General features: G+C 42.6%; 1 protein-coding gene across 16 annotated transcripts in view; it reads right to left on the reverse strand.

Moving 5' to 3' along the window:
* Positions 1–2735: 2735 nt before the first annotated feature.
* The window catches only part of LOC118516364 (nuclear hormone receptor FTZ-F1-like), a 121469-nt gene continuing 100435 nt past the window's right edge, over positions 2736–23769 (reverse strand). For all 16 annotated transcript variants that reach the window (XM_036062208.1, XM_036062202.1, XM_036062200.1 and 13 more), the window contains 6 exons: positions 17610–17857; positions 17153–17526; positions 16232–16430; positions 7190–7448; positions 7010–7110; positions 2736–6918 (listed from right to left, as the gene is read on the reverse strand). In XM_036062208.1, the coding sequence (XP_035918101.1) occupies positions 6772–6918; positions 7010–7110; positions 7190–7448; positions 16232–16430; positions 17153–17526; positions 17610–17857 (1328 nt within the window). In that variant the 3' untranslated portion in view covers positions 2736–6771. The remainder of the gene's footprint in view (positions 6919–7009; positions 7111–7189; positions 7449–16231; positions 16431–17152; positions 17527–17609; positions 17858–23769) is intronic.

Consider the following 23769-nt stretch of genomic DNA (forward strand, 5'->3'; position numbering starts at 1 on the left):
CCACGTTTTTTGTTGCTTGTTTTTGCAATAAGGATTTTTAAGTGTGTGTGTGTGTTGTTTTGTTTGTTTTGTAATTTCGCGATGGAGGCTGTGCTTAAAGTTTTGTTTTACTAGTTGCTTTACATTGTTTTCTACTAATTTTTTGTTGTTGTTGTCTTCTTCGGTGATTATAGTGAGTGGAAACCAGATTTTGTGTTAAGTGGTGCAGAGCTTCTTTTTGCTTCTTGTTGTATAGGTTTTTTTTTTAAATTTCACATCCTATCCTAACACGTCAAACACGGCATATTAACACATACTCACGCACACAAACACACACACTCTCTCACTCTCCCTCTGTTATGGGTAAAAGAATGAAGCGGAACGAATGATCCTGGAACGATCGGATCGGCGCCTGTATTGATGTGTAATTTACCAACACATTCTCTGTAAGCTTGTGGTGCGAATAGTAATCAAAGGAAGCGAATTAAGTGTACCATACTGTGATTTCGTTACCTTTTGCCTTGTTTTTCATACTTCACACTGACACAACTGAACGTCCACCAGCATTCCTACTATCTACTCCCCTCCCCAATATACCTACTATATCACTGTGGCAAATTATGATTTTCAATCTAATAATATTTCCACGGTTTTTCTTGCTCCTTTTTGTGTTGTTGAGTTTTCTGTGTTCCCATCACGATTGATTCCGGTGTTCGGTGTGTTTTGATTACTTCACTTAGATTTTCCTAACAGAAAAAAAGTCCCGCTCTACTGTGTACTACACACTCTGATTTTTGGAATGTTTTGTTTTACACTTAACAACTAGCTACGTATTCTGCTGGCAACCTTAATCGGTCCGCTGGCGGTGGCAAGTTCCAACAAGCGACAATGTACTGTATGCCATCCAAGGCCAACTACATGTCGCCCGCCATATTAAACAAAAAAAAAATCTCGCTTGTTTATACTCGACAATCGTATCCTTTTTGCTTTCCGGCGCAAAGGATGTCATGCCATGAGAAAGAGATAGCAACAAAGCGTTAACCAATCGTTTCACTTATAATCTGTCACAGCATTTCGTTCAACCTGGTGCGTGTGTGTGTGTGTGTTGCTTCTACGTCATCCTTTCTCCTACCACTACCACTACTTCTACTACCGTTCATATTCCAATCTTCCTTTTATTTTTATTTCACAGCTTTCTTAGATTGAAGAGGCATTTTTTCCCATTCACTTGTTCCTTTTTTTCCTATCTGTTCCCGAATGCCAAAGCGTTGTTCTTAAAAGGGTAGGGGGCTTTACCTTGCTTTTCTAGCTTTCAAATGTGTGTTGTTTAGCGTTTTCCCGTGCTTTTATCTTCTGTTTTTTTGATTATTATTTCTTTACTTTTCCTTTTTTTTATTTTATATGAGCGAGTTTTATGTTTTTACTACTTTTTTTTAAGTGTGTGCGTGTGTTTTTTTGTGTATTTGTTTTTTTTCAACCTTTCTCCTTTATAGTGACGTTCTTTTCTTCTAATTAATAAAGGTAACGCGAGAAAAGTGTTTTTCGTCACTATTAACGCTGCCTCCACACAATACTAAATCATATTTACATGGTTTGAGAAAGTTTAACATGTTCTTTTTTTACATTAAATACACTTTCACGCACACGTTTCGGGTTGTACCTAGGCAAATCAGATTCAAAAGCACCGTTCAGCGAATAATGTACTACTGCAACACTCTTGGAGCCATTCCTAACCAACTATTCCCGACCCGGCTGAACGCTGTTGGTTGAAAAAGTACTTTGCACCCTTCGCTCCGCAATACAACACACTTTTTGTACTTTGAAAAGGCATTTCATTTAGTATTGTATGTTTAGTGGTTTGCTTTTTTTTTTTGTTTGTATGTTTGTCGTTTTCCATGCTCTCCTTCGTACCCTACCACAATCCGATAGCTAAATATAGGACATAAAAGTTAACATCGAAAAATATATAGTTTTCTACCATTTTTTGTTCATCCCCTTCCCCCTCGCAGTGGGAGCAACAGCTAGCCCCCTTTTCTCGGTGCTGGATCATTTTTCCCCGGTCTACTTCAAAGCTAAAACATTGATCGAAGGCGCTCCTAAACAGTATCAACTAACCGTCAAACGAGTCTTCCCCCCCTCTCTGGTAACGTTAAAGCGGGTGTCCTGTCCACCATTCGCTAGTCAAGCTTGAGCACAGTGACGGGTGAGTGAGTGAGTTTGTGTACTGCAACGATTATACCATTAACATTGAACATTGGGTAGGCGCGCCTGATGCCTGCTCGTGTAAGATGATGCATTGGAACACATTCGATATTCGTTTGGTTTGTCGGGATCGAACAACAGACACATTTGAAAGCTAGTTTGATGGAGGTTGTTGGAGATAAAAATGGCTAAAAAAGAGTAGATTAAACAGAATAGAATAAACAGTATAGAAAAATAAATAAGAAGATTGAAAAAATACAAAAGGATGGACAGAATAAGAAGGAGGAAAGAAGATTGAAAAAGGTTACAAGTACGAGTAGAATAAATAACAGTAAAGAATAGAGCTTTCGACAGAGGAAATTGATGCCTATAACTAATAGCAGTGAGCGGAGATTCAAGAATAAAGAAAAATAAAACAGAGGAAAAAATATAACCGAAAGGTAAAGAGAAAAAAGAAGAAGTGAAAACCCATCATCCGACAAAGAAAGAAAGATAAAGTAAGAGGTGAAGGAGGAAAAACAGAAACAGAAACAGAAAAGAGAAAATAAAAACAGTTGAACAATAGGACAAATAATATATTATAAACAGTGTATATTCTACAAACAGAAAAAAAATTTAGCAAGTAAAATAAGTAAAGTGCAGTAGAAGAAGCAGCAGCAGAAGTAGCGTAAGAAGAAGAAACAAAAAAACAAAAAAAAAGGATGACGAAATAGAGGGGAAAAAAACTAAAGTTGCTAAGTGATGTGCACCGGTAGCAGTACAATGTTATAAGGATGGAATGTAAGAATGCCCTGCTTAACACACAAAAACGAAAACGAAAAAAGCAAAATCGTACAAACTACTATTTACAACTCTCCTTGCTAACCAAAAACGAGCTAAAAAAAACTTTTTGCATTGTACCGCTGTGTTTGCCAGGTTTTGTTTTGCTTGTTGCTTACCCCTTTTCAATTTCGCTTTGGCATCCGCACCCGTTCCAATCGTTCTTGGATCATTCGTTTTTTTGCTGGTAATGTGATTTTTATCTACTTTCATATTTTCATCTTTTCACTTTCGAGAGATAGAGAGTGTTGTGTTTGACACTTCTTTTTTTTGTTCTGTTTTGTGTTCCTTTTTTTTCTTCCTGTTTTTGCTACCATTTTCAGTTGTTTTACTATTTTGTGTTTTTTGTTCTGCTTTGTAAATAGACGGATTCATATGCGGCCATTTTGCGTGCGTTTGTGTGTGTGTTTTTCTCTTTTACTATTGCAATTGCAACACACTCATAGCGCTAGCAGTTTGCCCTAATACGACGACAAAAGCGTTGATGTGTGTGTTTTTTTCTTCTTCTTAAAATTCGGCACCGGCTATTGCATACCGGGAAGTACGGTTTGGGTATTTTCTGCGTTGTGTGTTTATGTGTTTACATTTACAAAGGCGATTAACAGTGGGCATTTAATTACATCGGTGTTTTGTATCTTCTATCGGTAACTGTTGCTGACTATTCAGGTTTGATTTTTCTTGTTTTGTTGTTGTGTAGGTTTTGTTTCATTTAAATCCATCGATTTGCGTACCATTTGTGGGTATTTTCTGTTGGTTTGTAAACTATGGACCGTACACACTTTCTCTCTCTCTCGCTCTCTCATTGTGGCCGTCGTTCGTCGATCCTTTTAGCGAATCTTCAGATACGTATATATATGGATATAGCGCTATATAGGGTTGGTTTGTGTGATTCTTTTGTTGTTAGAAGCTTTTTCAAGATGGTGATTTTGGTGAGGAAACGCTTAATATCAGCAGTTTTGTATGTGTGTTTGTGTTTTTTTTTTGTAACAGTATTAACGTGTGGACACAGCACATTAGTTAGTTAGAACAGTTAGAACATTGGTTTCCTTTTTTTTTGTTTCTTTGTTTGTAGGTTGATGTGTGTTTGCTTGCTGTTTGTTGCTATTTGTAGTTTATAACTTGTTGATTTTTACTTTTTTACTTTATTTAGTATGTTTCCAAACCATCATTCGTTTTTTTTATGAGTGTGTATGTATATGGGAGCTTTTGGTTACAAGTTTCTGTTGCAGAATTGTATGTCCGTATGGTTTGAAACCGTTTTCCATTTTTGTTTTTGTTGTTGCCAAATCATGGGTTCCAGCTCTAAAAAAGGGTTGCGCGCGCGTTCGACAGTTAGGACGTTTGTGTGGCTGGCTGGTTGGCCTTGTCGAAAAGCCTAGCGAAATACAACCACAAACTCAACAAGAAGCGGGAAAAGAATTCTCTTTAAAACCGAAGTGCCATTGCTAACTCACTTTGCGCCGGTGGGCTGGCTGAACAAGGAAGAACCAAAGAACCTGATGGTGGCCCCCACATCTGTGTGTAACAACAGCGCTACCTTCGCTTCCGCCTATCTATCTATGTGTATATCTATACATTTATATACGAGCCTAAACGATCTTGCACTCTGCCTACTATTTTCACAATCCTTATCTACCTTTTTCCTTCTTCGTTTGTGTTTTTTAACCTTCTTTTGTTTGCTGTATGAATCATGATTTTTGCTTTAACATTTAGTGAACACTTAGTTTTAGATCCTTCGTTTCCATTTTGCTGTGTATGTGTGTGTGCTTGTGTGTATTTCCTCCCCCCTCCCCCCCACGCTTTTCCCTCTTTTTTGTTCACCCTCTCTTCGGCTTCTTCGTTTTTAGTTTCCTACCGCTAGTTTACTATCACTACTAAAAACATCCCCCTTAACATCGCACTTAACACTCGCTCTCCCTAGATCACTATTAACACATTCCGTGTGTATGTGTGTGCGCGCCTGTCCTCCCGGCAATTTTTCCTCACGGTAATGCAGTGGGGAGCAGAGTGGTAGTTTAGCATTAAAATATATTAACCAAAAAATGTACAAGCATTTCCCACCCCACCGGCTTAAACGCGCGCTCGCACTGCTGGGTGCGTGTGTGCGTAACTTATCTAACCAAACTGTACATTTATTTAAGGATCACGGTAAATCCGTAAAGAAAAGAAAAAAAAACTGATCGATGCGCACGTTCGTTCACCAAAGGTGCACCACGTGCGCTAGTCGTGCAAGAGGCAACAACCACGTGCGTGAGAGGATTCTTTGACTTGATAATTCGAACAATGTTGAGCTGTTTCAATTTGGTCGTGGTAAATTTGCACTGAACAATTTCCCTGTTTATGGCTGTACATACTGGTGACCACTTCCGGTTGCGCTGGTCTCTCTCCCTATCCGCGCGTTGCCCTCTTCCAGCGCACGCGCCCAACAGCAAACAAAACGATAGGAAAGCAAAATAAATAGAATAAAACTGATTCTGATAACGTGTTGTTTTGCTGAGATGCAAATGGTAACGACAAGTGGTTTTGCAGCTTGTTTTCTAAGTGTATGTGTGCGCTGTGTGTGTGTGTTATCGCCTCTTTGCAGAAGAAAGAACAGGACTCTCTAGCATTGCACAATTCTTTGTCTTCCTTCCTGTGGTTCTGATCACACCATTTTGTTTTGTTTCTTGTTTGTGTAAAATTTGTTAATCACCTAATTTTCGTCCTGCCACTAACATCGTTTACCGATCTGGTTTTCCCCACCTTTCTTTTATATACATACGATCGTGGACACACGCACACACACGTACACAACCACGCACGCACTTGAAGAACGGTTCTGTATCGTAATCGGGTCAGACAACCCCACCGGACACAACATACAGCTCTACGCGGGAGAGCGAGAGAGAAAATAAAAACGACACTACTAACCCCTAATACCACAATTACTTAAACGATAAGCTTAAACAATAACCAAACAATTAATTACCTGTCGCGACGCGATTCGTGAACTTTGCTTTTGCTGTCGTTTTGCTCTTCGGTCTTTAAAGCGGGGCCAACGTTAAACCTAACTACGCACGAGATAGTAATGCGAGATAGACGGAGGGGGAGGAAAAACGGAGGGAGTATAAAGAGAGGGCAGGATGTGATAGTATAAAACAAAAATCGAGAAAATCGTCCCTAAAAGGATGATGCGGTACACACATTAATAAAACAAAATCCACGCACGCACTCCCCTTAGGCGGCATTGGATAGAGGATGCGCTGATCTTACCAGCTTAAATCTAACGAGTGAAACAAACAAAAAAACACGATCTTAAGTATACACGAGAAGGAGGGGGGAAGTAAAGGAGGGGGGGGGGGCGTTGATGGGAGGGAAAGTAGTGAAACTGTTAAATAATCCGCGCGCGATCTCTCCACTATCCTGGACACGCGCCTGTGATCCTGTGTGTATGTGTGTATGTGTGCGCGTGTGAGTGTGCCCCTCAACAGCAAGTAACTAGTAGTGGTGGGTTGGCAATGTACAAAACAAAAACAAAATACACCCCTCACTATAGAACACGGCACACACGGCGGCCCGGCCACAACAAGCGGTCTCTCTCTCTCTCTCTCTAGCTCTGCTAATCGGTCAGCTGACTCTGATTGATCATCGGCGGCACGTCGGACTAAACGGATGTTCTTATTCCTCGGCCGTACCACTCATGCGCACCGGGTGCTGATTGCTGCTGGCCGGCTGGCGTTGTTGCGGGACCGTTGCTGTGGTCGGCGGTGGAGTAGGGTCGACCGGCCAGCTTCATTTTCGCTTGGCATGCAGCATCTCCATCAGCAGCGTCTGGGACGGTGCACTGCCGGCACAGTGTTTGATGTACAGATGCTCCTCACCCCGAGCTGCCATTCCGTGGATCTCCGGAATAATACTGAGCAACTTACTGAACTTATCCTGCAATGGAACGGGATGGCCAGCAACAAGAGCGGTACCCCGAATTAGTGCCGGACTAAGACGATACTCGCTGACGCTGGCGGATACTTACAGGCACCGACGGGTAGCAGGTAAGCGTGTAGTCCAGCAGGGCCGCCTGCACGTTCTCGTAGCCCTCGACGACCGTTTTGCGGTTGGTGATCCCCCGGACATCTGTTCAATGCAAGAGGCAGCCATTAGAACCCCTGTCCCAACTACACCAACAACAGTCGGTTGCGTCGACTATACTTACCGGGATTTAGTAGCAGCAAAAACTTCATGCAGATGTAGTCTCCGACGTCAAACTTGAGCTCCTGCAGCTTGTTCTGCAGCTCGTTAAAGTGCTCGGCCAGGCTCGGTACGCCCAGCAGCCCTAAACCTAAGAGATCAAACTTCTGCCCATTGTGCAGGGTGGTTTCGTCCGGTAGCCCGTTGTGCAGGCGCTGGTGTATGTGATCGAGCACCAGCATATCCGACCAGCTGTTCTGGAGCAGCTTCATCTGATCGTCCACCTGGGAACAATTTGGAAGAGAGAGAGATAGAGAGAAAAAAACAGAGAGGTTAGTTTCAGTTTCTGCGGTGGTCGGGATGTCCTTGATAAAGAAGTGGAAGTTGTTGAAAAATGAAACTCTACGAAAACCCCAAAAGTGTGTCTACCCCAAATCGAAACTAGTGTTCACTGGCATCAACGCTAGGTTCAAGCGGTGTTCACAACAATCACTTGACCATGGCCCAGATTTTCACCAATCTTTGTGAAACTTCACCCCACTCACGCCTCAAGCCTTGTCTTGCAACTCGAAGTCACCGCTTGAAGTCTAAGTCAATTTCAACTGCTCATCAACAGCGAGGGGTTCTGTTTTGCACCTCGCGGTTAATTCAGTTCCACGTCACCGTCAATTACTCATTAAATGGAGTTTGCTGTTTCATGTCGCTCCACTGTAGATGTTGGTTGATTGTAATTCTTTAGTGGTTTTACTCGGTCGACTGTCATTTTCATTTCGGTTGACTGGGAAAATCATAAGGTTACACAACTTCATTGCCTTCAGGTATATCTGCTTATTGGATTTAATACATTCAGTCCTTTAATACCTTGCACTTTCCATAGATAGTAGCATAAACATAGCTTCTACCAAGCCCAATGTCTAGTGTATTTTGGAATATCTTGACGTTCACAGTGAAAGCATAAATATTCATAATAAACTACAGATTGCTTAGAACAAACGGCCCTTTAGAATGGAATCCCCAACGCCCCGATTTCTTCCTAGCCTAGTGTCCGGGCATCTTCTCGGCACATTAAAAGCATCACCAGGACACTCGACGAATCCGTACACTCAGCAAGATTGAAATGGAGCAGATTAAATCCATTGCCGGGGTATCCACAATCCTTCGAACTACTAATCCCGTCCCGCCACGGGGAAACACAGTTGCCGAGTTGCACAAGCCGCTTTTTACTTCATACATCCTTTCAATTACCATGCCCCGCAGCCATACAGCCATCCCATCCGCGTCCCCGTTTGACCCAATGACCCAGTTTAGATAGTAGGTAGGAAGAAAAAGAAAATTTATTTTCAGCCGCTCCTGACAACACTGTACGCGGCTTTGCTGCTGTACATTAGCTTCGATGAAAGTGATATGTGTGCCGCTAACGCTTCGAACCTGCCCGAGTTTACAAAAGGAGCAGGCAGCACATATAGAACGTCCTCTGCATAGAACCACTTTCCACTGCACGGCTTTATGCAGTCGCTTTGCTCTTGTGCGCTACGTCGGGGTGTAGCAAAAAAGTGAAAGCATTACGGAGAGGAAGTCCAGTAAGAAGCAATGAGTCTCGAGCATGTCCTTCCCATTCAACACCGCCTCTTTTTAACTCGTTGCCTTAAGGGTTGTTTTTTTTTCTTCAAATTCTGTACCTCCTTATTTCACACCTTATGGATTCCATTTTTTGCATTTTTGCGGGCTTGAGATGATGTGTAGAGCGTAATGATGGAAGTGTGGCTATTAGCATGCTGCTTATTATTTTTTTGTGCTCCCATTTTTGTTGTAACATAATATCCTAAACAAGGGAACGGTACATCATCTCGTAGTGAAAGGTATGAATAAGCGCTCGCTAAGCGCTGAGGAAACACACGAAATAGAGGAACACTCTCTCACGCTTCTAGTTCTGCTGGTATGCAACTCTGTGCTACTTCTTTACCACTAGGGAAGCCAAAGGAACCCCCTCGAATATAAGAAAAAAAAAATGGAATGGAATGGAAGGATCCATACCAACCCAGATACCTGCTCCATGTTGAAAATGGGGCCACCAGCAGGCAAAACAAATCTACCCTGTGGTATATCGTGCAGTGAGAAGAATAAAATGGCAACAGTAACAGCAACACCAAAACAACGAATCGGTAGCAAGACGCTGAGGAAATAGGAAAGTAGAACGCACTGCCGCTACTTCGTTACGCAATGTAGGTTCTTGCAGGAACGAGGGTAATCAGTAGGAACAGTCGGTTTACTTAAGGAGTTCCCTTTACAATAAGTAGTGTGTTCTAGTTTTCGGTTTTGCAGGTAAATGCTGCCTGTGGGGTCCTTATTGGCCTCCTTTTGGGTTTAATCTGATTTTTTAAGCTAGCAATTCTGAATCAGTGAAAGAATTATTAAATCCATTAATCTTGATTTTGATTTAAAATCACAAATGTAGAAGTTTGAATCTTGTAAGTAAGAATGATGAAAATAGATAGGAAAACATAAAAAAACATAAAACCTTTAAATATAAAACGAAAAACAAATAGAAAGAAATTAAAACAATAGACAAATTAACGATTATTTTAGAAGTAAAGAAAAAGAATAATAACTGATTGATTCATTCAATTGAACAAAAAAATCAATTACAAAGTCAAACAAATGATAAAGAAAAATTAAAATAAGAACAATTAACATGAGCAAATAACAAAAGATTATGCAAAAGAAAATAGCAAAGGGACATAAGATAAATGCTATTTACATTATATTTAAAAATTGCATCAACGAATGCCTAAAATGGCAGTTTAACGCCTTTTGAGGCTGTTGTGTCATAGCAGAGGAAAAAAAATTAGCATCTTGTAAATATCAATAAAAATGAATTATTTAAGTTTAAAAATAACACAAACATTCAAATTCAAATGACGCTAGGAATAAAGCAGTAAGATAAATAAATAAACTAGTACTATTTTAAATTCGAAAAAGTTAAAATGGTTAATAAAAGAAAGATTGAAAAAAAGGTAAAGTAAGCTAAGCTAAAATATATATATTTTTGTAATTAAAAATATTAAACGGAAACGATCTGTTTTAACCCTTATCTTTTTGCTTTAATATTCTCCATAGTTTAACAGTTATTATTTCCTCTGCTTTTGGGGTTCAGAGTTTATCAAGCTAGCATTAAAAACTTGTGATGTTTCAGCTAGACATACAACAATTTTTATCAAACCTCAGTTCGCTTAAACTTTGTTTTCCCTATTTCTTGATCTTTCTAGATTCTTTGTTTGTTTTGCAAAAAAAAAATATCGAAAACAAAAACAAACCCAAAAACGTCACACACTAAGTCAAGCTTTTGTAACATCCTGTTTACATGCCCCGGGTGCTACCGGCAGACAGACCATTTTCGGGGGAACTCCGACCCAAAACCGTTCCCTGTCTCAGAACATGAATCATCGACAACGTACGGTCGCTACACCCAGCGCTCGATCTCCTGTCGATCGAGACAGACGGAAGCAATCGCAGACCGCGGTGAGAACAACAACAACAACCGTCGCTCACAACTGGTTCGTACCGGATCCGTGAACGTGAGACATTTACCACCAGCTCCGTCTAGAGCGGTGTTAGTAAACAAATGGCCGTCCCTTCGTCCCGTGTTGCTTTCAACCCTCTCATCAACCCCAGGGAATGCTTCTAGCTAGCGATGGCTTATAGACTTCCAATTTCGGCCGGCGAAAACGGGACAATGTCATTACGTCGCGCGGATGGTGGAGGTCCTTCCCATAAGGGCGACCGGATGGCCTTCGGCTGTCGTGAAGATTGTACCGTAATGTGCCTGTAATTATGCTGTCGAACGTGGCTATAGGTTGGCTCGATGGCGGCAGATAGACACTGATCAGAGTGTTGGTTGTGGAATTTGTACGAGTCGATCGAACTAATCGCTGTCGATCGGTTATCCCTTAATAAGGAAGAATCCTCGATTGGGATTGGTCTAATTTTAGACCTACACTGAAGGGGGTTCCAGTAAAGAGTATCGCAAAGCAGCATTTTTTTTCTGAATGTCCATAAATGGTCCTGTTTTTTTTTCGGAACCTAAAGACACAAATTAAAGAATTGCGAAACGCGACGACTATGTTCAACAGCAGCGTTGTGCGGTTTTTTTTGGAGGCAACTGAGAGTTCACCGAGCCATATTATTTTCACATCCGCGCCTGTGGGAGTGCTGTGCTTGAGTGCATAAATCACCCCACCGAATGGTACGAATGGTTTTGATTTATGGTTTCGCATCTTCTCGCTGGAAAGTTGCGTTACTGCCACCAACCGATGCATACAAATCTGGGGTAGCGATGCCATCATGTTTTGGCATTTATTAGGCATCTTTCCAAAATTTTGTTCAGATCTTGCCTTTTCTTTGTTGTGCGTCTTTGCTAAATTCTTTCGCGCTCGATCGGTGCGTGTGTGTGTGTGTTTGTTTGTTTTATTTAAATTTTTACGCCCCCAGGCACAACGCTGCCCGCGGAGAAGGGGTTTTAAAATTAGTTCGACTTTGTCTGATCGCTTAGCACCGTCAGCGTGCCGCCGATTGCAACACGTTCGCAACCGACCGCGAAGAAGCAGGCAGGCAGGTCAGGCAGGCGATGATGCGCTTCCTTTACGTGCGTTTGCGCCACCACCATTTTTCACATAACGCAACGTCTCAAGAGAAGAGGTTACCAACAGCAGCAAAAAAATAAATAAATATAATACTACTAAGATAAGAGAGAGAGAGAGAGAGAGCTAAAGCAACAACACAAAATCCCTGCTGCGAGCATGTGGTTGGGTGGTGGTGAAACCCACCGTAACCTTGACACGGATATTTGTGTCCGTTGCACACGGTGGGTCGGCCAACGAAAATGAAAACGAGCGAGGAAAGCGGCATCTACAAGACGCAACAGCGCAACAAGATTCAGCGCCAGCGCTGCGTGTGCTTTACGCATCTGCTCGGGCTGCGAAAGTCCAGACGGTGTGTGTGTATCATGTGTACGTGTGTGCGTGCGATGAATTTATTTTGATTGTGCGCCAGATGATAAAGAAATGAAAATGAAATTAAATAAGTTAGTATATAAAAAGGACGCGCGGGTTGGGCGGGGAAGGCCCTTGGTAGTGGCTCGCGACTGAACCGAACGCTCGATGAATTATTAATCGGGAATATATTGAGGCCCCCGCGCATCGAGGGCAGATGGATGGGACCTGTCGCTGGAGACAGCCTCGCACCGCAATGTCGACGATCACCGGACGATCGATCGATTAGGGTCTGGATGGTGTATGATAGTGTTGTATGTTGAAAGCTATGCTTTTAACGATAAACAGATCCACACTTAATGGCTGGCGTTAATGCTGGATTGCCTAATTTCTGTCGCTGACACTATATTTTGGTGCCGTGAGTAGGATTTAAGATTTAAATGTTTTCTATGTAAAATTTGTTTAGGAAACAAAATCGATAAAGGATACTGATATCTACGGGAAGGCTTAAAGTCACCCAAATTTGCATAAATACTATTCAAAACGTTGAATAAAAAATTAAAGTCTTGATGTACTACAGAGAACTATATGATCGTGTACTCAGAGAGCTAAACGATCAAGCGGACATCACACGATCAGGACATCACAATTAAAGGTATTTGATTTCCCTGTCATCTGAATGTCGTTGTCGTTTACATATCAACTAGCTTTGTTTACCATTTCATCTGAGAAGCCTGCTATAAAAATGGATGCTATTGCCTTATCAACTGAAAAAATCTGTAATGAAGCAGATGAAACTAAAAGACTCTAAAAGAAAAGGAAAATAGAACGAAACAAACATAATCATAAGAGCTAAGACATTTTGAAAAAAAAAAACTATTCTTCCAAAAACCCAAAGAAGGAGATCAAACATGCAAATCATTTTCCAAAATGAGGTTAAGTTGAAATGAACATTCTGTCTGGTAACGCTCAACAGGAAGGAGCGAGCCGCTTTGGTTGTTTTGCCTCCCTTTTTTGTTAGAAGTAATTTCCTACCTAATCGTCTTGTTCCGGATAGCCGGAAACAAGGAGACAGAGCACATACACTCACTCACACACAGAGACGTTCGTAGTAGCATGAGCATGCGAAGCATACGTCCAGAAATTAGGTTAAATACCTTCAATCGATTCAATTACATAATGTAGAACGCAACGTCCACGTACCACGTCCCATACTCACACACAACATTCCCAACTAACGCACGCACACGCGAGAGCATTCGCTAGTGCGGTGTTGGAGGATTTAACTATTTGGCCCTCCTCTTGATCCCATCCTTCACTTCTTCAACCCTCGGCGTACTGGTAGTGCGATTTTTGTTGTTATACTTTTAACTCCACTTCCGATGTTCCGGCCAATTCGCTAGGTTGTAATGGAACCTGCAGCCGGGGGCAGCCGTACGAATCATGTAATTCCGTAGGCACGCGAGTAAATTTACGCGATGGTGCAAGTACGGTACAAGAAATGCATTTTGCCCCTCCCTGCTTCATCACGACCTCACCCCGCATCCCCGTCCTGGACCTGGAGTCACACTCGCAATGCCACATGCCTATGATAAAACCGGCGGTAGGGTGAGTGGTTGGTGAAGGAAGCAACGATTTATGCCGACCGAGCTGCAGTAGTAGTAGTGGTGGTAGTGATGGTGGTCTAAACCTCTAAACACCGAAGCCTATTAGATTGTTGCGGAAGGCACCTACTACATAGATGCAACCGGGGAAGTAAGGGGAGGGCAGCTAAGGGTCGCTAAGGAAGTGGTAGGTTCTTGCTTTGATTTTGTTGCCACTTGTGCTTGCCTTTGTTGTTGTTGTTGTCCTCTTTCGCGGTGTGTGTGTAGGAGAGTTATGCACCGACTTAATGTACCTCTTCTTAACCCACCCTTTTTTGCTGAATGCTTCTCATAGGGTCGCCACCTTAACACATTAGAAACGCGAAACGGCACGCCACCAGGTTGAGCGCAACCGAGAGAGAGAGAGAGAGAGAATGAGAGCGATACCTGACGGTGTACCTGGTCTTACAAATAAAACCAACTAGAAGCTTGATATTGCACTTGAACGCATTTCTAGCTTGTTGTGCCGGTTGCGATCACCTCATGTGGTAAAAAAAGGCAAAGGGGCAACGCGAAATCGGTTGCTACAATGCGTTCGAGTTTCCCTCCAACGCTCGGGTGCACGGTTTTCCTCCGAGCTATTCCGAGACCGGAATGGAATTTGGAAGCATTCGGGTGAGGCTAATGAAGTTCGTTGCTGGCAGCTTAACGATGTATCGATGTTGCGCTAAACGGTTTGCAAAAAGTGTTGTGTTACTGTTGGTTTTTTCGGCGGCTGATCTATCTGACCTCACATTCTTGGTACATTAAAATAACTATTTGGCAAGAAGTTTGGTTTAGATCGTTTGAAAATAGCATACTGCAGAAATTGTATGTAGTTTTGCAAATAATTCTAGAGCGAATTTAAGGCCTAGGCAACACGCTAGAAGTTATGTACATTGGAGCTTTCAAATTTGCTCAATCCGTATTTTTTGGACTTCCCTTAACTTAAGCAGCTTTTGTTCATTGTAATAAACAGGATTCAAATAAAAAAAATCGATCTCAACTTGGGGATATATTAAATGTACTCAGCATATAGGAATTCTGAGCAAAAGCGCTATCTAGATGTCAAACTCAACAACAGCTACTAAGAACATCGTCGTATTAACGTATTAACTCTATTGCTAGAAGGAGCTTGAAGTCGACCATGTGCCAAGATTCGCTTATCCTTTTATTCGTTACGAATGGGATGTAGAGCAAAAACGAACCACATGTCTTCAGAATGCCATGGAAACGGAGCTTAAATCAAGACCTGATTAGAGGCCCTCCCATGGCGAGCTCCGGTAAAAAAAATTACGATGACAACGGTAGAACTCTTTGAGAGAGACATCTAACAGTGACCCAAATAGCCCATCCAGGTCCTCACAAAAAGCGGAACCTGATCCACATTCTGGCTTCCCAAATAAATGTACCTCGCAATGTACTGAGCCACTTGTTTCGGACACATTTTTACATACCAACTAAACCCCTGAAACAGGTTAGGAAGGGGCTTAGATCCGATCTTTTGCTTGCTGATGTCTCTTAATCGACGCTCCCACGAATCGACTTTCCTGGCTGGTAAACTTGTAGCCTATTGGTTGTGGTTTCTGTAACCCACCCAGTGCTTCGCACTTTTCACTCACCGCAGCGGTTGGTCTTAGGAAAACCCAACCCGAACCGTGGCAAAATTTACAACGCAAAAGCTCATAAGTGGCGAACAACATTGTGTCCACCATCGGGGCGAGCATAGACACCCCGACCCGTCCGTCCCTTGTAATGGTTTGTGGTGCATTAGCGGTGCACCTCCCTCCCGGATCTTGTACAAGAGTGCGTGTGTGTGTGTGTGTTTCGCACACACATAGAAAGAGCATAAAACATGACCGCGAGAGGGTTGGTTCGGTTTGGATGGACGGGAAGGCATACAGCTAAAGAACAAACGTTGGATCGCGGGAGGGTGCCACATTTGAAAATTCATTTTTCTTCAAGATGGTGGTGGCCGCAGGGGCCGCTACTCGGCGTCTCGTTGTCGTCTTTGACGACGTTATTTTTGACGGAGCTGACGGAGCGGACGACAGACCACCCTGCCTCCCTGGGGGTGAGGTTGGTGCGCGTGTGAAACCCCGGGTGCGTAAGCGAGCATCGTGTGTGTGTGTGTGCGTTTTTGCCATTTTTCTGTTTCTGTTTTCTGGTGGTGCCCCTTGTTTTTATTCATTCATTTTTAATGCACACATGTTCGGCTCAGCTTCACAAGTAGGTCAGGCGCGGTTGAAATTGAGAGTGAGCTTGTCGCTTGAGGAGGGTGGGGCTTGAATTTGTGTGTGTTTTTTTGTTTACACATTTGCAGCCCTCATGCTCTAGGGTTGCCCTCAACAAAGTAAGATTTGTGAAATTATAGTTATATGTGTGTGAAAATCGGATCTTAAAAGATCACAGTTGATTTCCTTTCAAAATTTTAAAATCTTGTTATTCACCACTTACCTTCAAATCCTTGAAGAATATCGTATTCCGCGCCCAATCGACCTGGGAGAACAGATTTTGGTCCAACACCTTACACATAAGCTCGAACAGGTCGACCTCGCACTGATTGTAGGACTGGCTCTGGAGCAGCGAAAACAGTGACGTCTGCCATTCGCGATCGTCGATCGACTGGACGAACTCGCGGATCATCGGCGATACCCTGGAGATGGCGAAATTTCAGAGGGGGACCGGATCGCGTAATTTTGGTGTTTGTGTGGTTTGTTGTTTCGAACAGCCAGCCAGCCAGACAGAAGAAGAAGTACGGGAAATGTTTTGGCGAAAGAAATGGTGAATTGGCGTTAAGAAATGGTGAATGTGAGTGTCGGTTGGTTAATGCCAGATTGTAGAGGGAAGCAAAGGAGCGGGATTAAAGGATGGAGAAAAACGAAGGGGGAAAGAAACATGAAAAGAGAGAGAAGGAGAGAGAGAAAAAACTATTAATTAAGGCTGTTTGACACTAAATGTCATGTAATAATAGTAAATACTATAATAAAAAAATCATAAAGAAAAAATATTCAAATTCAAATATTTCATATAAAATTTAGACAAATGTGTAAATTTAAGCAATTAATTACAAATAAGGAAGTTGATAATAGATATTGAAAAATAATAATAAATTTAAGAAAAACCTCATAACTAAAATAAGACAAAAGAAAACTCTTGAAAAAATTGAACCAATAAGAATTAATAAGAACAACTGACTGTTCAATAAAGCAGAGTTGAACAATTATGTCAAATGTCAGGATGACAAATTAGTGCAATTTTGTCTTCTCCTGTTCCACTTTCTCCCGAAGTAGGTACTAAAACAGTGGACAGTTGTATCTGGCCAAAAGGTCGCGCTCAGCCTTAACCTTAAGTGAGGGGAAGCAAAATGACACTAGCCTTAGGGTGTCGGCCGGATTGCCGGAGTCGGCCGTGCTGGTGGGATTCGAGTCGAAGCTGAACGCCTTCGGGCTGAGCGAGTGGGGCGAGGCGGTCGTCGAGTTGGCGCTCATCCACAGCTTCGAGTCGGACAGCGGATTCTGGATGCTGGTCGCGCTAGAGTTGGAGCTGCCGGTGCCGGCACCGGACCCATTACTACCGCCGCCACCACCGCCGCCACCGCCACCGCCACCTCCGCCGCCGCCGCCACCACCACCACCGTTGCCACCGACACCGCTGCTACTGAGCGATATCGTCGTCTGTGGGTTAACCTGTCCGAGGGCGATCGCGATCGGGCTCGGTGAACTATCCGGCGATGACGTTAGGGATGAGACCTGTTAGCAGATGGAAGAGAGAGAGAGAGAGATAGAATTAGTAAGAATTGTCCTTAATGTGCGATTTCAAGCGTACGCCATACCTGTGGTATCTGAATTTCCTGTTTGATGTGCATGCTCGAGTACGGTTGGTGATAGTCTAGGCCCTGCAGCTGTGGCGACACGCCGTCCGAACCGAGCGTCCCGATGCCGACACCGCCACCGATCGAGCCCCGCAGCGCTTGGAGGGCGAGCTGCCGCTGGCGCATGATCTGCAGCTTTCGCGCCCGATCCCGTTTGTACATGGGTCCGAATTTGTTTCGTCCACCGCGCATCCTGTCGGCTCGTACCGCTGCAATGGGCGAGGTGAGAAGCGTTATTAGATGCGTTACACAAAAAAGAAAGGTTTGGAGCTAACTGGACGGTACGTGGTTCGAGTGTCGAGAATGTATGAAATGCGGGTTGAGTTGAAGTTAAAGTAGGTCATGCAAAGGATGAATAGGAGAGAGAGAGAGAGAGCCCCCGAATATTCCTAACGGCATTAGGATTCTCATCCCCTTTGGACACGCCTGAAAGATGATCTTTGTGCCCTTTTTTTATTTTTTTGGCTTTCATTCTTGGAAGTGCCCCCTTTTTTTGGGGCGATTCCTTTTGCTACCGTCATTCTACCTGTGTGGAATGGTTGGTCTGTTTGATTTACCAACAAATGGATCCCATGCTCGGATATGCTGTTCCAGAAATCGTAAACTTTAAGGATGCATCACCCAGTGCAAAACCCGTTACCTTCCCGGAATGTACTCTGCTGTTGCAGCGAGGTTCAGACGCCTGGAAACCTTAGGGTCACATCGTCCCTTCCCAGTGACGGATTTTGTGCTATAAACTTCGCTTCCATTTTATAACGGCCATCCGCCCGCGAAAGGGCTTATTATTAAATTCGCATCCCTTCTTGGGGCTCCTTTTTCTTCGTGATCATGGACTATCAGGATTTTACCGTTCTCACGATCGAGCGCGATGCAGTTTTGGCCGTCAAAAACGGGACAGCCGCCAATCGGACGCCAGTGACCGTTATGCGTTAGAGCAAGATCTTATCTAAGAGTTGAGGATCCTCTGAACTCGCTTCAGACTTGGGATGTTATAATCGATATAGCAACTTCAAGACTCCGGTAACTATTTTATGAAAAATTCGTAGTCCTGCTCGATCGTTCGATTACGCAACGAGACTTGCGACTGGCAGGTGACATACGCGCGCACCTTAATAATAGCCCGGGAGCAGCCGTTTCGCAACACGCCACTATCGTTCGCGATTAACGCGATCGCGAGGTGCCTATTTAATGACACCCTGGAACGCTTTTTGTGATGTGAAGAAGAAAAAAAAACCCGGGAAGACGGGAAAAAAGTAGGACACTCCTCAAAATCGAAAAGACAAGTGAACGAATAAAAAAACAATTTACACACGCAGCAGAGCAGTGCCAGGCTGTGCAAGATCGGCGCTTTCTTGATCCATTAATCAACTTCCTTCCATCGTTTCCGATCGCATTCTGGTGATCTGTTTGCCGTGTGTTTGCACTTTTTCTTGTTCGGACGCATCTTCCTGGTGAAAATAATTTCGACTGCCAACTGCCAATTAGACATCATTTAAACGCGCTGCTACTTATGGTAACACTTTCCACCGGTGTATGCTGCTCTTCCAGCAGTGTTTGCTTTTGCTCTTTCCGCAAAAGTTTGCTTCCGGGCGCAGCCGTTCTGTTTGTCGTTTAGCGTAAACAGTAACGTATTTACGTTTCACGTTTTAACCGTTACCCCGCCGAAGCCTTTTCGCCAACATGTTTGACGTGTGTTTTAATAACATCAGTGCCGCTGCCGTGCCTCCGGTACAATGTAGGTTTTTTTTCCAAATTCCAAAATTGAAACCGTTATAGGGCTGTTTTTTTTTTCTTGCTGAATCGTTACATGTGCGTCACCTGAATTGCTATTTATTTTAGTTTTATCAGGAAAGGTTAAAAGACAGTTAGAGTCGGAAACACGGAAGACGGTGCCGCGGTGGAGAAAAAGGTGACTATGTCAGCGTATTTATTTTCTTCGTTTGGTTTGGTACCTGGTTTTCCCCGGCATGTACGGTATACCACTTTGTTATTCATTTAATCGACCGAAAGAAAGCAGACGGTGTTGCCTAAATTCTTAACCGGGGGGGAGGCACAGGTACACCGGACTTTGCGAAGCGGGTTTCGGGTCAAACGAGAGCGAAAGTAAGAAGTTTGGTTACCGTTTGGGGCCGGCTGATAGGAACAGGTTTGATCGGTTTCTTTTCTTTCTTAAATAATCCTCCAGTGTGACCCATATTTTCCCCCATATAAGCGGCAATTAGGGATTAGGAGAGTAATTTTAGCTTTCAATTTCGACAATTAATTGACAAATTGTTTATAAATAACACAACTTGAAAGCAAATCGGAATCTAATCGGAAAATGAGTGCTAAAGCTAAACTCTCTTGGGTTGTTACACATAGATCAAATAAACCAAGAAAAGGAAGAAAAGAAGAAGAAGAAGAAGAAACAAGAAGAAGCAGAGAAAGAGTAGAAAATAAGTAGAACTTAAACTAAGTAATGCAAAACAAAAATAAAACTAATCAAAAAGGGCCTATTTAAACGAGCTGTCAACATTTGTACTTCAATTGTTAAAATTTCCGCATCAAAAACATTTTAATTTAAAAAAAGGTGTCGAACGTTTACTGTAAAAAACAATGACTTCTGGCAAAGAAACGCTATGAGTAGTAGAAACAAAGCTTAAAAATTTACCAAAAACTCAGGTGAACATTAAGGCCATTAGTAAAATGAATGCTATTCGTACCCTCATCTAGAACGATGTTTAGAATTATTTTAAGATTTTTTCAAACTTTTTTTAAATATTAATCTGAATTACCTCTTCTGATATCTCTCCCGAAAATAACACAAGCACTTTGAGCATGTGATAGACAGTTCTCTTGTGACATGTGACACAGTTTCCATAGTTTTCCGAACCAACCTTATAATTATTTGCCACAGTCCAAACCACATTGTTCACACTGAAAGATTGCTCGATTTTCAAAATTCGCCTACATCCCCTCGTGTTCTGGTTGTTTTTGTTGCAAAAAGTATCCTGCACGTGTCTGCACTTCTTCGCACTGTGGCCCAGTTGTGCCGCCAACCGCATCGGTGCAGCATGTAACGGGTCTTGAAATCATTAAATTTTATGCTGCAAAAATATTTCACCCGAAAACAGCCACACTTCCATCCGGGATGTGTCAGGGATGGATGAGCTTAGGCGTGTGTGTGTGCCGCGTACATCCCTCCCAGCAAGAACCAATCGCGTGGTGGGTGTTAACCAGCCTGGAACGGCGGATGCACTGCCGTGTCGCAGTGCCGTACTTGTTGCACATGCAACACATCGAAAAACAAAAATTAATGCGAAACGGCTTTAACTCATTCTCCCCAAAAAAAAAAAAAAAATGCACCGGGAAAAAGAAGACACACACCATTATGTGCGAATGTCGCCCCGGTGATGGCGTGCTTCAAGCATAATATGCCCCCCCTCGAATAATGCTAAAGAGATCTTTTACGCTTTGGGGTTCTGTGTGTGTTTTTTTTCTTCTCTCCACCGGTTTGTTTTATGTTTCGGTTCAGCGCGTGCTAATTTTGCTTCCCCAATTTTTGTTGTTTTTTTTTGTGCTGCTGCTGCATCCAGACATACACATTCTCCCGAGTGCACAACAGGAAATGATGGTAAAATGAGAAATGCAGAGAGAAAGTTTTGTCCGATGCACACACCGCCCCAAAAAGCCGTCATCATTCCCGGCAGACAGATACACGCAATCGAAAAGGGCAGGTTTCCGGTTGAGGTCTTCAAAAAGTGCACCACCAAATTGCAACCATTATCTTTGCCTGCATGCAGTTCTTATGCAATTGGGAAAAAAAATGAAGCTCGCAATGGGAAATAAATTTACGAAAAAAAAGAGACATCAAAAGTGTAGCTAACCGAGCACGAAAGAATAGCTAACTTTTTTTTGCTTACGATTTGCTAGATTTTGCAAGCCGCGGTAATTCATTCGCTATCCATTCGGAGGGGAGAATGCAATTTTTCGTCACACGACGCATGTTCGAGTCCGCGCCTGCTTTAGCTCCCCGGTGGACAGTTATTGTTTATGAGCCCAGCGAGCACAAAATGACCCACACCCGTCGGAGAGTAAGAGCCAGCGCAAAAAAAAAGCAGCAGCCACAACGCTTGAATTAAATATGACCCAGTCGGCTCAGTAAACAATGACCAATCGTGAGGGCGAACCGCACAACAACACTCTTGGCAATTGTTTTCGGGCCGGGTTGGGTCGGTTCCCAACGGGTCCCTCCCTTATGCCTTCTTTAAATCTTAACAACCGTAAGCCCCCACGGTTCCCCTTGGGGCTCGAGTATTAAAACCTCAGCCCGTGTGTATGGTGGTGTAACCGCGTAATTGAATTAGCCCATAGCGTATGGTCCTTAAAAATTGCCATCTCAACCACAAGGAAAGCGAAAATGGTTCGCGGAGCAAAAGTGTCCGTCCAGCGTTGGAGTGTTCGCCCGTCCACAAGAAAGCGAGAGCGGGGGTGAGATCTCTTGTTGCAACGACACTAAAATAAATTGCACACAAACATACGTGACCGTTTGTTAAAGAACCAGTGAGCCACTTGTCTGGTGTTGGCGAGACGGGAGTAAAAGTACAGTGGTTAGCAGGTCTTGAAAAAGCGTCTACGGGTTTGAACCAATGTGGAGTTCGAGATCACTAATCACAACATTCTAGCAACACTGTCCACATGAGTAACACAATTATGACTTTTGATTGAACTTTTGTCAGATTGTGGAGCAGATCGACTGTTCTATCTTTACGGAGCAATTGATCGTATTGTCTACTTCTTATTCTTCTTCATCATTATCATCCTATTCTTCATCATCATCATCCTATTCTTCATCATCATCACCCTATTCATCATCATCATCATCATCATCATCATCATCATCATCATCATCATCATCATCATCATCATCATCATCATCATCATCATCATCATCATCATCATCATCATCATCATCATCATCATCATCATCATCATCATCATCATCATCATCATCATCATCATCATCATCATCATCATCATCATCATCATCATCATCATCATCATCATCATCATCATCATCATCATCATCATCATCATCATCATCATCATCATCATCATCATCATCATCATCATCATCATCATCATCATCATCATCATCATCATCATCATCATCATCATCATCATCATCATCATCATCATCATCATCATCATCATCATCATCATCATCATCATCATCATCATCATCATCATCATCATCATCATCATCATCATCATCATCATCATCATCATCTTCTTCTTCTTTTTTTTTCTTCTTCTTTTTCCTGTTTTTTCCTTTTCTGCTTCTTCCTGTTTTTTCCTTTTCTTCTTCTTCCTGTTTTTTCCTTTTCTTCTTCTTCCTGTTTTTTTCTACTTCTTTCTCTTCCTGTTTCTTCTACTGCTTCTTCTTATTAATTCTTATTTGGCTTACACAACCTCTAGAAAGGGCGTCCCGGTGGCAGATACGACAGCGGCATTGATCTTCAAACGGCAGGATCTCAGTTCAAATTCCACCTAGGCTGTTCCCCCAGAGTGAGGACTAACTATTCAACTACGCGCTTTCAATACGTCTAGTAAGCCCTAAGATCAAAGAGGTCGCTAGGCCAAGAAAGAAGAAGAAGAGAACCTTAAGAGGTTTCGGGCTGTCTTTACTGACTTCCTTTGACTTTGTTTCACTCAAAAAACCATAAGAAACTGAACAAAATTTGATTGTATAGTATATTGATCTGTTGTCAAAAATCGTGCAACTGAGGTGGACCCTTTCTAGCAGCTGCAAGATTTTCAGTTTGGTTGCTATATCTTAGGTTTAGTTGGTATACAATTTAAAACAACTTTGTTAATTTTTTAACACATTTTCCTAGCCTCTTTTTAAATTTTTGTTATATTTTGATGGGCATGATGATGATAAAACTGTCTTAATAATCGAACTAAACTGGAGATGAATATCTCAGATATTCATCTCATCAGAAATGTGTATCGATCAGATGCATAGTGCAGATATAGCTGTCAAACTGGCGAATCTAAAAATTGTTTAAATGGACAAATCTTACACCGTCTTATATCTCGAATATCGCTTAGTCTCTCGGAACCTGAGAAACCCTGCAAG

This window comes from Anopheles stephensi, unplaced genomic scaffold (genome assembly GCF_013141755.1).
Source record: "Anopheles stephensi strain Indian unplaced genomic scaffold, UCI_ANSTEP_V1.0 ucontig283, whole genome shotgun sequence".
Taxonomy (NCBI): domain Eukaryota; kingdom Metazoa; phylum Arthropoda; class Insecta; order Diptera; family Culicidae; genus Anopheles; species Anopheles stephensi.